The sequence below is a fragment of the Embiotoca jacksoni genome, unplaced genomic scaffold (genome assembly GCF_022577435.1).
Source record: "Embiotoca jacksoni isolate LCO1_2020_lvr unplaced genomic scaffold, fEmbJac1.0.p SCAF_56, whole genome shotgun sequence".
Lineage (NCBI taxonomy): Eukaryota > Metazoa > Chordata > Actinopteri > Embiotocidae > Embiotoca > Embiotoca jacksoni.
The window spans coordinates 739,688-756,177 of NW_027185410.1; the positions used below are offsets into that span (position 1 = coordinate 739,688).

The 16,490-nt window shown below is 38.4% G+C and overlaps 1 protein-coding gene across 1 annotated transcript in view; it reads left to right on the forward strand.

Moving 5' to 3' along the window:
• The first annotated feature begins 1,787 nt into the window (after positions 1-1,787).
• LOC138212509 (transmembrane channel-like protein 3) overlaps positions 1,788-16,490 on the forward strand; it is a 36,147-nt gene continuing 21,444 nt past the window's right edge. Inside the window, exons 1-7 of the mRNA XM_069172916.1 lie at positions 1,788-2,057; positions 4,142-4,288; positions 7,112-7,187; positions 10,295-10,376; positions 10,566-10,672; positions 15,072-15,170; positions 15,460-15,602. Coding sequence (XP_069029017.1) covers positions 1,936-2,057; positions 4,142-4,288; positions 7,112-7,187; positions 10,295-10,376; positions 10,566-10,672; positions 15,072-15,170; positions 15,460-15,602 — 776 coding nt within the window. The 5' untranslated portion in view covers positions 1,788-1,935. The remainder of the gene's footprint in view (positions 2,058-4,141; positions 4,289-7,111; positions 7,188-10,294; positions 10,377-10,565; positions 10,673-15,071; positions 15,171-15,459; positions 15,603-16,490) is intronic.

A 16,490-nucleotide genomic window follows, 5' to 3' on the forward strand; every position in this document is an offset into this window, starting at 1 on the left:
GCAAATGACATACAGAAAACGTAAAAAAAAAAGATACGACTGAGAATCTCCTGAGAAAAGTTGAATGGGAGTTTATGGTAAACGGTGCTATTTGAAGTCAACCTCTGGTGGCACTTGGTGGATTTAAAATTTAAGGCACTTTTGCATTGACCTAATTTTTCGGAGCCAGAAGCTACAAACACTTTTATATCCGGTCTGTGGGCGTGACTTGGTTATGATTAATGTTAGGGAAGGTTTTGGGTAATGATGTCCAAAATGAATGGAAGTGAATGTAATGTTCGAAGAAGGAAAGCAGCAGAAACTTGACTCCTTCGACTCGATGCTTCCAGAGTCTCGGGGGCCTGGCTGGTTTTAGACTGGCTTCTGGAACAAGATAAAAAAAAAAAAAAAACTAAGTACTAAGAGGTCAAAGACATAGCGAGGAGCCTGGCATGCCATCGGATGTTAAAATCAACAATAAAACAAAGAGATCCAACGTAAAACGGTTGAAACAGCGACGTGGCCACAGCTGAGTTCTGGTTAAAAGACCAGCAGTGGACCTGTGGACAGTCTGTAAGTGATAAAACAAGGTGCTGTATCAGTTCTCACTGGGATGTTTAACAACCTTTGTGCTTTCTGTCGCTACTGAATTATTCAAGGTTCTGTCTGAGTTGAACATCCAGGGTTTTTCTATACGATGTGACTGGTCCTCAGGGTGGTTAATTGTTCAAAAGTACTCCACAGAGTCACGTTAAAGAGCCTCCAATTAAATAAGAGACATCTGTCCGGCCTTCGAGGTCCCATTCAGCTCTACGATCCGTCTGTCAGGAGCCAACCAAACATAAGGCTCGTCCCACCGTTAACGTAGGAACAATGACTTCATGTAGAATTATAATGGATCAAAAAAGTGTCCAAATGAATCCAGAGTTTTATTTAGAAAAAGGTTTATTTTAAATTAAGTATCCCATCTTCATGACATTAAAAACAATAAAAACCTCCTCCACAAAATGAACCGTGAGGATGGCTTAACGGTTTTATATCAGAATTTAAAGTTATATCTGATGTGTCTTTGGCACATGTACTGTATGTAGCATGACCTGGTTAACTATTTTAATTATTTTGATTTTCTCTTGAAAATAGAAGAGGCTTTCTGCTGAGTCATTCGATTTTGAAAATGGAAAATGAGAAAGTGGTCAAAGTCTCAAGTCCTTTGTTTTATTTATAATCATATATATTGTTGTTATTGTCATGGCGATGTGGGGTAGTTCATAGATTTCTGTACCTTATGAGTCATTGCTTTGGTGATGCGACAGGAGCTGCATCAAAGATACATGATTTAAAAAACAAAACAAAAAACAGGGTTTCATGTAAAAAAACAACAACAACCTATCTTTTGAAAAAAACTAATTCTAGCATAGTATTTAAGATGTACAGCCTATATAATTAATTTATGAGTATATATTTGATATATAGTAAAATGGCTTACATAATGTAACTCGTTTATAACTTTGGAAGAATTTAATTTAAACAAAATTAAAAAAAAAAAATATATATATATATATATATATGTTTGTGTGTGTGTGTGTGTCCCTTTAAGCAGTCAGTGCATGCTGTGATTGGCCTGATGTGTGTGTGTGTGTGTGTGTGTGTGTGTGTGTGCGTGCGTGCGTGCGTGCGTGCGTGCGTGCATGTGTGTGTGTGTGTGTGTGTGTGTGTGTGTGTACTACTGTAGTGTGTCTTCAGAGCAGCAGGTAGCTCCAGCTCAGATGCTCCAGTAGAGTCAAGCTGAGTAGCAGCCAGAGTGTGTGTGTGTGTGTGTGTGTGTGTGTGTGTGTGTGTGTGTGTGTGTGCGTGTGTGTGTGTGTGTGTGTGTGTGTGTGTGTGCGCTCACACACTGACCTGCACACACACTGATCCTTCACAGAGTCATGCACACACTGTGTGAGCAGAGCCAGCATGAGTACGGTGTCGGATCCTCTGGTGGGGAGCAGCAGGTCGCTGTCTGCAGCCAAGAGGCACAAGAGTGTGAGGAAGACCTCCAGGAGGATTTATTCTGCCTTCCAGGACCACCAACAGGGGTGAGTCAGCTCCGTCAGCAGCCTCTTCTCCCTCCGTCTCTCCTCTCCTTCTGTACGGCTATTAGCTTTCTCATTCTTAATTGACATCCTGCACGTTATACAAGTATTCATTCACTAAATCGAATCATAAGGGAGCTTCCTGTGCTGTTTTACTTCCATCAGGGACGTTCTGTCCTGCTGCTTCTCTGATTTATTTTGTTTGAGCTCATTATTCACACATGCTTGTCAAGGAGTTTCAATGAAGCTAAAAATGAATTGGAAACTTATATATACTTGTTAAACCATTGTTTTTGTTTTGATAACGACTTGCATTGTGATGTATTTTAATTGTGGCATAATAATGACATAAATACAGACACATAAAATCACTGGTGTTTCTTGTTTATTATTTAGACATTAAGACAAAAATATAACCCGTCTTTTTTCCTAACATTCATTTAGATATCCACAAACTAGAAATCCAACCAGCTTTATTTAAAGGTCTCCAAAATGTTTTCCCAAAACTTTATTGTTTACAGTTGAAAATTTAAATACCATTTATTACAAACAAATGTATATTTATGGATGATTTAGTGGAATAATTTCTGTCTGCAGAGGATAACAGTGTTGTCTCTGCATCAGCTGATCAGGTGTGAAATAAATCTATTTTCAAACTCCTTCCTTTGTGCACAACCTCAATCCTGATCCTATAAAATGGGACACGGTGTATTGTTGTACGTATAGTGTACATTTACAGGTACAAGTTTCACATTTTGAAGTCAAATGAGGAAAATACGAAGGAATATATTTAAGATAAGGAGTGATTTCAGAAACAGTGACGATTGTTCAGGTGCATCAACGAGGCTACAAGCAGAACTTATACAAATTAAATTGACATAATGTTAAACCTGATACATACAGTCTTGTAGTTCATCTAATTAACTAATTGGTGAAATGAAATGAAACATGTTGGCTGTGTCTAATATCAGATTTCTAAAGGATCAGTAGCACCATCATAATGTTTCATTTAATGTAATTTAATTTGCCTTATTTTTAGAAAGTGAGTAACCCAGATAACTTGAATACATTTCCTATTAATCTTCATGGATTTTCTTATTGTTATCTTCTTGTTATTGTATTGGACAGTCATTAGTGAAACAAACAGGAATCATGGGGTGGTGGACTCGAGTACGACGTGCACCACAGCTCATCCCAGAACAGTTGTGTTGTGGTTATGTTTCATATTTAAGTCGGAAGCATCACTGAAGTGCCAATAATGACGTTAAAACACCGTCCAGTGTAACTTTGTGATTATACAACAAGTTATCAATGAAATAAAACGTGTAATTAAATGTGTTCATGTTGTGGAGCAGTTCACTCTCAAAATATACAACTTTTTGTTTGTGTGATCTCTGTTTCCATGGCAACACATGAGGTAGGACTAACAGCTGAAAAACAATCACTAACGTCAGTAGACTCCTGTGTAATGTTTACTACCCCAGAAAGTAGTCGGACCCTTAGCAACCACCTAGCAACAGAGAGGACTTCTAGTCTCCAACTGAATAAATACAGAACATAGAAACACTAAACTGATCAGCTAGTTCAGTCTAGTTGGAACAAAGATATCTGATGAACAAAGATATCTGATGAACAAAGATATCTGATGAACAAAGATATCCATGTTCTCATGTGTTTTTAACATTTTAGCTCCGTGTCATGTGTTCAAACCAAACCGGTCCAGCTAGCCTCCTCTAGGACTGTAAGTGCGTGACTATCCGTGGTGTTACGGTACGGGTGCTCAGAGCGACCAAAAAGGACCAAAAGAGACCCGACTTCACCAAATGGGTCATTAAATAGAACTATAACAAGTAGAAACTACATTATATTACATAGTATATGAAACTCTATTCTAATTCTATTTTCCCACTGAGGAGGTGGAGTGATATTTCTAGTGATGAGAACGGTGTGATGTCATGATGATTTGTTCCAGATGTTCAGTTGACCAATCAGATCTCTGAGTCTGAACCACTTGTTGTATAATCTGTAAACATTTTGCCACCGAGCTCCACCATTTATTTGTTTTCTTTCTGTGTCTCGTTCTGCAGCTCTTCAGACGATGAAGATAAAGAGGATGAGCGGGTGGACAGCAACGACCCGGAGGAGATGTTTCAGAACATCCAGTACCAGAAGGAGATTATCGCCAACATCCGGACCCGGCCCTGGCCAATGAGACGCAAGCTCAAAGTCCTAAAGTACCCCTCTGTTTGATTGTTACCTTCCTGTGTGTGTTGTTTTTCTTCTTCTCTTAAACACACACATAAACGTGCACTCTGTATATCTGAGACCAGCTAATTATCTATTTGTAAATAAATGCTGCGTCATTGAAATACATCATAGATTTACAAAAAAGTATTTTAATGCAAAAATTGGAATAATAAGAAACTAAGAATTAACCGAAATACTACCTGCCCTGCAGTAGTATTTACTATTTAAGTTTTTTGCACCATATCTTCTTTATTTCTGAAACATATTTTAAGCCCTTTGCGTGGTCTATTTCACTGTTTGTGAGATTCAGTCACAAAATGCGGCATTGTGGCAGCAAGCATCAACCATCAGTGATGTCATCACCCAGCAGTGATGTCATTAACCATCAGTGATGTCATCACCCAGCAGTGATGTCATTAACCAGCAGTGATGTCATCGTTGGTTTGTGAACGTTATGAATCCTCCAGTTCAGATTCTGTCCGTCACCATCTTTACTAGTTCGGAGCGGTTTGGAGCAGGAAGTGACCATATTTGGACGAGCTGGGGGAGGAGCCAGCGGTGGATCTGACAGATCTGATTGGAAACCTGACGATACTACGTCCCGCCCACCGATAGCTGTAACCTGACTGCACCACAGGCCTGTCAATCAAACAGACACGCCCCCAAAAACAGTTCTTCTTGAATCTTCTTTTCTAATGAATGAGGGATTATTTTCAGATGGACCTCCAGAAAACTAATAAGAAGGAGTGACTTTAGCTAACAACACCGAGATAACTGATGGACACATTTTATTCACTTTGGATTTGATGAGAGAAGTTGAATGGGAGTCTATGGAGCCGGAGGCTTTTTGGAGCCGACCTCTAGTGGCACTCGCTGGTATTGCAGCTGAAGACACTTATGCATCAGAACCATTTTTCAGACCTGAAGCTATGAACTTTTTTAAATACCGTCTATGGGCAGCATTTAGAGTCCAAAATCACTGTTGTAACGCCTGTAACACAAAAGACAACAAGTCTAAAATTACATTTGAGGGCACATTTACTTGCGTATTGCACAAATGACACCAGCTGTTGCATGGCCTGTAGGGACAGCTGGAGTTATTACAATAGGAGTGTATTTGTTCCATTCAAAACACATCTGAATGCATGAATGTTGTACAGAAAGTCAATTCATACATGGTGTGGCGCTGCCATTGTGCCAGGTGTCCCGAGCACCACTAAAGCTTTGACTAAATGTAATTACACTAGAAGATAGAGACCCAGCCGAGCCACCGAGAGCTGGAGGAGATGGAGAGCTTCTAAGATGTGCTGAGTATGTGCCATGGATAACAGGTTTTATATGGACGGTTTGTTATTACCGCGGAGGTTTTATTACCATCATCAAGGACAGGATGCAAGTCTGCGTTTTTACACCCTCTTTAATCTCAGGCTGAATGTCTGAGATTACTCCAACTGCAACAACTGCTTATATTTCACATCACAAATCAGTGATTTTTACCAACATTTCCTGACAAGTTATTCTTCAAATGTGGACTCTGACCCTCGGCTCTGGAAATAAAACTGTTTCTTCCACGGATATTAAGGCTGCGGTCGCTTTCCGGGGTTGATAGTGCGGGAAGTCTGTTCCTCATAGTTAAAACTTGGTTCGCAGCGCCGTGACGGGACGAGCTGGTTTTAACTTTCATCTTACGGACTGTAAAGCAGAAGAATCTCTTCAGAGCATTTATTTAATGGGACGAGCACACCGTGACTGGTTTCAGAAGGATCAGGGGAATAGTACCGGTTTGCGCTTTGATTTAAAAATGTTAAGGGCCATATTGTTCAGCGTGATGACATTATTAGAGAGCACACACTGTGGAGCGCTCAAATTAGGCCCCATAAAACTTTAAACCACAGAACCAACACTCACAAACCCAGTCCAACGATTTACATCCATCATTTTCTACACGCCTGTATCAAATGATAGCATCTATTACATCAAATATTATAGCTGTAAAAACACCTGAATGGTAAGAATACAAGTGCTGCTAAAGCAAGTAAAAAAATAAAAACATAAATGACATGTAGTAAAAAGAGTCCAGGCAGAAATATGACTCTAAAGGTGTTTTAAAGTGGTTTCACGAAAGGAATAATTGGGAGATTTGTTTGTGTTTTTTCTCATGAAAAGATCCAAATTCATTTAATTGATTTGTAACAAATTTTAACTCAAACTTTCATCATATTTTCAAAGTCAGAATAATACTTCTGTACATTTTATTTTGCCCTATGAGATCAGTCTTCTAATCTCAGTCCGATAAAAACAGTCACGTGAAAAAGTGAGTACATCTCATGGAAATTGACGGCTTTTGAATACACAAACATTTGATCCTCTTTGAAGCAGTGGCCACAAGGGAAGTTAGCTTTCCAATTATTTATTCAACAAAAATGTCAAAAGAGCTTGTTTTGCATAATTTCCCACAATGGCATTTAATTTCCATGAAATGTACTTCATTTTTCTCATGATTTTATTTCCCAAAATATTGAAGTTTAAAAAAAAAAAAATGGATGCAGACCTGAGATATGCTTGGTTGGTTATTTCATCTAATTTCAATAAAAGTTGTGTCTTGAGGTATTTCTGTATTTCGTGGTTGGAATATTATCATCCTTTACTTAAGTAAAAATGACAGTAACCAAATAATAAGTACTCCATGACAATTCAATTGTTGTATTTCTACTTTATGAAACGTTTACAGGCAGAAATAGATCCCAACAAAAAATAACAACCTCGTTCACAATGTTTATGTGAGTGTCTTTTGTCTGTTTGTTTGCCAGGCAGGCCAGAGAGATTGTTCTGAAGTACGAAGGCCGGCTGACCAGAACCAGAGGTTACCAGACCGCCGGAGCGGATGTACGTACACAACAACCATTCAGCCTCTTTTACACACTGAAGTTTCCTTCAACATGCACACAGTCCCACTTTAAAAACAGACATCGTAACTTTTGCTGTGCAGCAACAACAGCGCCATCTGTGGACACAGAAATAAGGATTACTGAACGTAGCTACAGTTCTATGAGTACGTGTGATGCCCGTTAGAGGGGAAAGTACATATGAATGCATAAATTAATGCTAATCAGCTGAATTAACCCAAAGAGCCAAAACAGCTGAACAGCAGCAGACGCAGTCGTTGGTGGTTTGTGACGTACTAACAGATCAGGAGTGTTAGTGGCGTAAAGTTTTACACACTTTTTGCGTGGTATTGTGTCAGATTTGCAAACGCAATAATTAAAGCAATTTTCAAGCAAACTCCATAATATTTGTGAGATCTTGCAATTCTTTTAAATTCATGCGATTTTTCCGCAAAAAATGTGGTCGTCAGAATCTGTGCTGAAAGTATTAACAATATAAAGTAAATCTTTTCAAACAAAACTCACTTTATTGACAAAATTATCAGACAGGCTGTGCTCCTGTTTACTCATCATCAAATAAAACTCAAGCAGAAAAACAGGAAAGTTGGCTTTCACAATAAAAGTTTAAAATGAACTGTTTGTGATCAAAGGAAGTGATTCCATATTACTGGATGTTAAATGAGTTTTCTCCACACGTCCAGTTGTCAGAGACGTCTCTTTGTTTGTTTCATCCAGCAGGTCTATGTGTTGAATGAACATGAATTAAACAGCATCTAAAGCTCTTATTTTGAAAGGCTGATGTAGTCCTTGTTACTATATTCCAGTCACAGACCCTCTGTTCTTTAAAGCTACTGCACTTTCATGATTTTTTTTTTGTAACTTTTAACCCCATAGTTTTTCAATGAATCAATTTGAATAAATAAATTTAAAAAATATTAGAACTAAAATATTTATGTGATGTGCAGCATGATTATTACCAAAGCAAGTGATTACATATTTATTACTTTATCATGTAGTGCTTCAAAAAAAAAAATCCAACTTTTCTTCCTTGACTTGCAATTTGTTAGAAGTTTCAAACAGAAAAAAAAATCACTTAAAACTCCACAAATTACATCGACATTCACGAGAAAATCTGCCTCAAAATTTTGGATCACAACAATCACAAAAACAGTGCAAGAGACTCCATTAACTCTCGCTGTTATTGGTTTTATTCTCTTTAGAGAATAAAAGCAGTTTATAGTTCACTATTTCAGTTTTCTCGTGTAATGTTACGTTTTAATCTATGAGGGTTCTTTTAGAAATGAAAGCACCAACGTGACACCATTTATTGAGAATACAATGAAATGACAGGATGACTTCCAAATCTTTATTAGAGCAGTTTTTGTTTTGAGTACATCCACTGAGCGACGTGATGTGCAGATCCAACCTTTTCCAAATGTTCAGCAGCACAGAGACAGTTTGACAATTTAATTTTATAGTGAAATCACAGATCTTCTCCAAAACACTCAAATAAATATATCAGTGGTGCAGAAAAGTCAAATGTAAAACAACAAATATCTCTCCGCCGTGGCTTCCTTGAAAACTTTTTTACCGTATCTGAACTATAAGCGGCCACAACTCCGTTGATTCTGTGTGAATGTATGCTGACCGGAGCGTCTCCATGTTATTCCGCTGCACTGCAGCCGTTTGATGATAAACCAGAATAATAAAACATGCTGGATTTCCTTTTTACAGGCTGCTGAGTTCTGACTTTACGCAGCTCCTCTCCTGCTGAGTGCTGGACACACACATGGATAATCTCCTCTGCTTTATCCGTCTGTGTTACATTCACACATCTTCAAAGAGGAAGATGGACAGAGAGGAAGATAGCTATGCTGCAGAATCACAGCCGCACAGCTGAATTTATAGCCTGTTGTTATAGCTACGTTTAATTAAAATGTTCCGGCTGCTTCAGACCCATTACAATAAATTGACTTTCAGTGAGCAGTCTGATGATGAGTTATTAATTCTACAGTTCGGCTCCCAGTTAATTGAAAATCACAATCATTGGCCCAGTTGACCTTATTTTGATTAATAATTATCAGCTCAGTTCTGATTTGAACTTTCATCACATCATAAGATGTGATAAGCTGCAGAGTCACATCGCATCAGCGGACGATGTGGATACATGAGCTTCATAATTACATCCTGAATGATGCAAAATCATTTTGTCACAGTTTGTGAGCAACGTAGTAACTGAGATGATATTATTCACCCGGCAGCCGTCGGCTTGGACCCACAGGGCAAACATTTTATTCCCTTTTAAAAAAAACAGAACAAAACATCCATTCTTGAGAATAAAATTGTGACAACAGCAAAACCTGTCATATGTTTTTGCATCAACTCGCTAATGTTATGACGCAAATAGATTAATCAGGGTTTTATGGTGGTGTTGTGATGGTGACATGTTGATGAATCTCTCTCGTCCTCGCGCACTCACTCGGTGTGAAGACCAACATGCTTCAGTGTAACCTCGTTTTGATTGGCAAATAAAAAAAACTACCACATGACACATCACAAATGACCGGGATGGAAAAATAATAGCATTTCCCAGCATGCCTTCTTCCCTAACTGTTGAAAATAAGCAAGTGATTGATAGATATAATGTTTATTTTTACATGCCGTTATAAAGACATATATACATGTCATAGGTGAAGGGAAATGTGATATAATATATATATATATATATATATATATATATATATATATATATATATATAAATATATATATATAATAAACCTATAACAGTGACACAAACCTGTTTAACATCAATTGTTTAGATACATCATTGAAATAGTTATAAAACAGAAGGATTTCTGATAGTTCAAACCACACATACTATTGTCTAATATATTATATTGTATATTATCTGTACTTGTGTGTTTGATGGAATTTACGTGCAAAAGCTAGATTATAATTTGATGGACATTTCTTGCCATGCCTACTGTGTCTGCTGGTGCTGTTGCTTTCTAAAGGACTCTTGTGAGCATGCAAATTATATTTCAGAATTCAGGAGGAAATGAAGAAGTACTTGTGCATGTTTTTGTTTCTTTTGACACCTCCTGCAGCTGCTGAAGAAAATTTCCCGTGTGCTGTACAACATCGTGGTTCTATTCATTCCCTGGGAAGTGAGGATCAAGAAAATTGAAAGTGAGTTGTCTGTTTTCTCTACTTCAAAGACATGCTACTATTAACATGGCCCACAGTGATATTATTTATTTGTTTTATTTATTTTAATGCCTGTAAAGTAATGTCAAATACTGTTTTAAAAACTAGAATTACTCCCGCTACATCAGTGTGTGTCGGTCGGTCTCAGCCAGAGGTTCTCTGCTCCGTCAGGTCACTTCGGGTCGGGTGTGGCCTCCTACTTTATCTTCCTGCGCTGGTTGTTTGGGATCAACATCGTCCTCACCATCATGACTGGAGCCTTCATCGTCCTGCCGGAGGTCAGCAAGTCTATGATACTGTATCCTATTAATACCAATGCTCATGTATAATAATAGTATATATGATACTGCACTTTATATGTAAATAATAAGTTAGTCCTCCAGTTTCTTTGCATTGTTGCGATCAACAATGTTTGATTTTGCAGTGGATTTTCTGAACAGTTGTGATGTAATTTGCAAGGTTTTACTTGATTTTTGCAGAAAATTTTGGGAATTCAAAAAGATTGTAGGTTGAGAAAGAAAAATTTGATTTATTTTAAGCAATACCTGATAAATAAATCTGTAATCACTTCCTGGGATAATAATCATGCTGCACATCACAGAAATATTTTAGTTCTGATTTTTTTTTTTTTATGAACTTAGAGAACCGTGGAGACAAAAGCTCCTAAAAGCTCCTGAAAGGTCCTAAAAGCTGCATATGTCTCCAGAACAGAGCGTCTGTGACTGGAATATAGAAACAAGGACTACATCAGCCTTTCAAAATAAGAGCTTTAGACGCTGTTTAATTCATGTTCATTCAACACATAGACCTGCTGGATGAAACAAACAAAGAGACGTCTCTGACAACTGGACGTGTGGAGAAAACTCATTTAACATCCAGTAATATGGAATCACTTCCTTTTATCACAAACATTTAATCATCATTTTAATGTGAAGAACACAATTTCCACAAACCTCAACACTTCTGATTTTTCTGCTTGTTGGATATTGCGGTGTTTGCTTGAATTTGCGTTAAACCGGAGGGACTGATTAATAAATTATGGCTCACGATTTGGTGGTTTGTGATATCCTGCAAGACAAATCAGATTTTTTTTTTTTTCTTTTTAAATTGATTCAGATTCTACTCGTGTGAACATTTAACTTTGTGAAAAAGCACACCGTTCTCCGACTCGTTAATGTTTCTTTGGATCTCTACGACAGTTTTGTTCACAATTAATAACTAGTAGATTAAATCGTAAAGAATTGAAGATAGTACATATTCATATATAAAATAAATCCTACTATAGCCACTGACTGAAGGAGGAGTTCGAGGCTTTAACATGTCAATTATAACTGAAGAAGCCTTTTGGATGAGATTTACAACGTCGAGCAAGGCCAGTTTCCTTCAGGTCACACTTGGATTAGCTTTTAGGATTAATTTTCTGGTGAATTTCTTCCAGGGTGATACTAAAACCACTTAGGGTTGTATTATATATCCAATTAATGTATTATTTTCTGACTCTGCACTGACACGATTGCTTTGCTGCTATTAACTGTCAAAGATGCCTCATCATTGGCAACTAAATTTTGATACCGAGGCTCATTTTAAAAGCATAAATATAGGAGTCAGTGTCAGTGAGCCACAGCGTGTGTCACACGTAGGCTCTGTTTCATAAAATCACTCAGTTTGAACTTTGACGAGCAAACCGTACCTTCAGACTAATTTTTGCCCACATGCCTCTCTGAGCTGCAGTAACTGCACAACGTGTGATGTGTTCAGGGAACATTGGTCAATTGGATTAGGGGACATCTGTAAATTGCAGCTACAGAAAATAACCTGGGTTGCATTCTACTCCTTTAAAACTGCATGAAAATTGTGTAATGTAATTTCTTTCTGTTAAAATTGAATTTTTAAACTTGGTTTTAAAAAAGTATCGCTCAGGGACTGGTACTGATATTTCAACAATACCCGGCCCTCATAAATGTTTTTGTTCAAATGATCAGAACACTTAAGAGGATCCATTACAAACAAGCACAACCTGCAGACAGATATCCTGCAGGATTTATGTTCGTCTCTCACATGCAGACACAAGCAATTTCCCTCGACATGACTTATCCAGTCATTCCCACGGCCGGATCTCATTTCTTCCACATATCTCTCCTCCCCTCCACGGTTTGTTGGGACTGACCTTCCGCTGCCTCCTCTCAGACGTCCTATCTTTATCGCACCTCTGCTTAGTCAGTAATATCATCCACCATCAAACATCATGGATGTTCTGTCACATTTTATGTCTTTGTTTTTACTCGGTGAATTATATGACCAAAGATGGAACGTAGGGTCAGTCCACCTCAGTTATTACTCACTTAAAAAAAAAATATTGTGCAGGGAAACTCTATAGATACATTATCCTCCATGATTTAATCTGTTCATTATGTTGGACACGTTGCAAAATAGGTTTCAGGCCTGGTCACACCAGCTTCTATAATATTTGCATGACATGCAGTTCATGTGCCTGCAATCACTGTGATTCTTTCGACTTCTAAAACATGTGGGACGTTTTGTGAAATGTAAATAAAAACAGAATTTGAGAATTTGCAAATCATGTAAACCCACATTTAATTGAACATAGGACAAAGATAACATATCAAATGTTGAAACTAAGATATTGTATTGTTTTATGAAAAATATTTGATGCCAGCTAAAGTTGGGACAGGGGCAAAAAAAGACTAGTAAGGTTGTGTAATGCTAAAAGAAACACCTGGTGGACCATCTCACAACTAATTAGATTAATTTCCTGATTAATTTTTACTGCCATTATTCCTCCAAAGATCTTAGCACATATTTTTCCTGACGAACCTTCTACCCAAAGTGCAAAAAAAAAAAAAAAAACAGAGCCCTGAAACTGACCATGACACTAAGCTTTTTTTGATCAATTTATGAGCCCCACATACCTTGGGATCCCCTTAATGGCTCTCGCCCTAAGCCTCCCATGAATTCTTTACCCCAAACCCACCCCTTGGTGACTTAACAATCGTTTATTAACCCTTCAAGGCTGATTTATTAATCGCTTCACTCAACAAATATTCCTACCTATTAATTTAGGGGGGCACAAATGAGCCACCCTCTTAACTTCCCTTATACTTTTCCTAATTACCCTTAATATGCTTGGCCTCCTCCCCTATACCTTCACACCTACCACGCAACTTTCCCTTAATATAGCCTTTGCTGTAACCTTATGACTCGCTACCGTTATTATTGGAATACGAAACCAACCAACACCTGCCCGAGGACACCTTCTCCCCGAAGGAACCCCTACGCTTCTGATCCCCGTTTTAATTATTATCGAAACAATTAGCCTTTTTATTCGACCCCTCGCCCTTGGATCAGTAACATGATTGAGTACAAAAAGATCATCCCAGAGAGGCAGAGTCTCTCAGTAGTGAAGATGGGGAGAGGTTCACCACTCTGAAAGACTGTTTGGGAAAATAGTTCAACAATCTAAGAATAATGTTCCTCAATGTAAAACTACAAAGAATTAGTGGATTTCATCGTCTACGGTTCATAATGTCATTAAAAAATTCAGAGAATCTGGAGAAATCTCTGAACACAAGGGACAAGGCTGGAAACCAATATTGGATGGTGGTGATCTTCGGGCCCTCAGGCAGCACTGCATTAAAAACACACTATTCTGGAGTGGAAATCACTGCATGGGCTCAGGAACACTTGTGAAAACCATCGTCTGTGAACACAGTTCATCGCTGCGTCCACAAATGCAGGTTAAAACTCTCCAAAGAAGAAACCAGATAGAAACATGATCCAGAAACACCGCCGCCTTCTCTGGACCGAGATCATTGAAGATGGACTGAGGTGAAGTGGACAACTGTCCTGAGGTCTGATGGATCACAATCTGAGATTCTGTTTGGAAATCATGGACGCTGCATCCTCCAGGTTAAAGAGGAGAGGGACCATCCAGCTTGTTATCAGCACTCAGTTCTAAAGCCAGCATCTGTGATGGCATTATTGATATGAAAAATACAGCAAAGGAGACTCTGAACTGTTGAGGAGCTGAAATCCTCTACCAAGCGAGAGTGGGACCACATTTGACTTTAAAAACTCCAGCTGCTGGTCTCCTCAGTTCCCCAACATTTCCAGAGTGTTGTTAAAATAAGAGGTGATGCAGCTCAGTGGTGAACATGATCCTGGAACAACTTTATAGAGATGTGTCGCTGCCATCAAATTCAAAATGAGCAGATATTTCTCATAAAACAACAACATTTCTCAGTTTCAATATTTGACATGGTGTCTTTGATAGAATTGCAATTAAATATGGGTTTATGTGATTTATGAATCATCACATTCTGTTTTTATTTATATTTTACACAACGTCCCAACTGTTTTGGAAACAGGGTTTTAAGGTCAATTATCATCAATTGATCCCCTGAAGACAAACCATCGACCATCAGCAAACCATCATGGGTTGACCATGAATTCATGTTGTGAAGGAGTGACAGCTGTTGTTTCCCAACAGTAACCAAGTGATTATTGTTATTATAACCATGATGGCAAAAAAAAAAAACATTTACAGAATATGTACTGAGTTTTATTGTGCCTAAATCTAGCAACACTAACCATGACGCATGGACAGAAAATGTATTTATTGTAATATTGACACTTCTCTGATGCGTTTGTGTGAACTAGCTGCTGGCTGGAGCTCCGTTTGGAACAACGAGGAGTAAAACTATCCCAAAGGAGCATCTGGCCTCCGCCCAGGACCTGGACACCATCTGGTCTCTTGGGGCAAGCCTTTCTTTCCTTTTACTGCTCTGTCAACAGCACATTACTTACAGACACAATGGACCATTATTGAAACATTACTTTACTGCCTCCCTGACCTCTACTGCAGTTTAAACATCACTTACACAAGTTACATAAGTTTAGACTGTTGTAAAGACGTTCTTACGTCTCTATATTTCAGAGGCAATAATGAACTATATTCTAGGCGAAGTTGATTTTCTTTATCATGACATCCTCATCTTGTGTCTCTTTGTATTTATTGTGAACATGTGTTGTGTTTAACTCTCCACAGGGCTACCTGCAGTACTCTGTGTTATTCTACGGGTACTATGGCAGGGTGAGGAAAATTGGCAGTGCAGGCTACCGACTGCCTCTTGCCTACTTCCTGGTTGGGATGGCTGTCTTTGCCTACAGTTTCATCATTCTGTTACGAAAGTAAATCTTTATGCTCTTTACTACTTATTCTGATATGATTTGATGAATTCAGTTTTAGGTAACTTTTACATATGCGTTTGAATCGTTGACTGAAAGCAGTCCTGTGACTGGTGGCCTGTCGAGGGTAAGCTGGGATAGCTTTCATTCAATGCTGCTCTGATATTTTATGGACTCCACAAAAAAGCCATTCAGTGGGGTATCCATAGTTACAAGACAGGAGTCATATGTACCGGTAGCGTGTTCACAGCTAGCATGTGTGTATGCAGCACCGTCTGACCACGCGTAAACAGTCTAGATCCACTCTAGTGTCACCTAGAGGCAATGATGTTCATTACATGCCACAACATAGCTAAGAATGATGGGAATTTATTGGGATTCAGAAATAGTGCATTTGAAGCAGTCACCAAATGAGCCAAAGAGGTTCTGGGTCTCACTTTCGTACCGGCACAAATCTGGTGTTATTACAGATCCAGGCACCTTTTCCTGTTGGTGCAGCACAAGGGGCTTTTTTTCTGTGCTAAGCCACGTTGCAGTTTTCGTGTCGCTAGAGATGCGCTCATTCAGTGGAATTTCGGGGTAAATTTTGAGGTGATGTACGTATTTTATCATACTTACAAAAATAATTCAAACACGATTTTTTTGAATGCAACTTTTTGATTCAGCTAATCATATAATAAGGTAAGATGACTCTTGTCTGTTGAATTCAGTGTGAATCAGACGGTTGTCATCACGCAGCAGCCAATCTCGACCATAAAATGGCAAAACCACTTCGGTTAACTACAAATGAATTGCAATTTAAATTACATATTAAGGGTTAACAATTGAGTTATTTTCACCTGCTGATCTGGTTTAATAATCTACCAGCTGATTGACGCTGTGTCATTTACA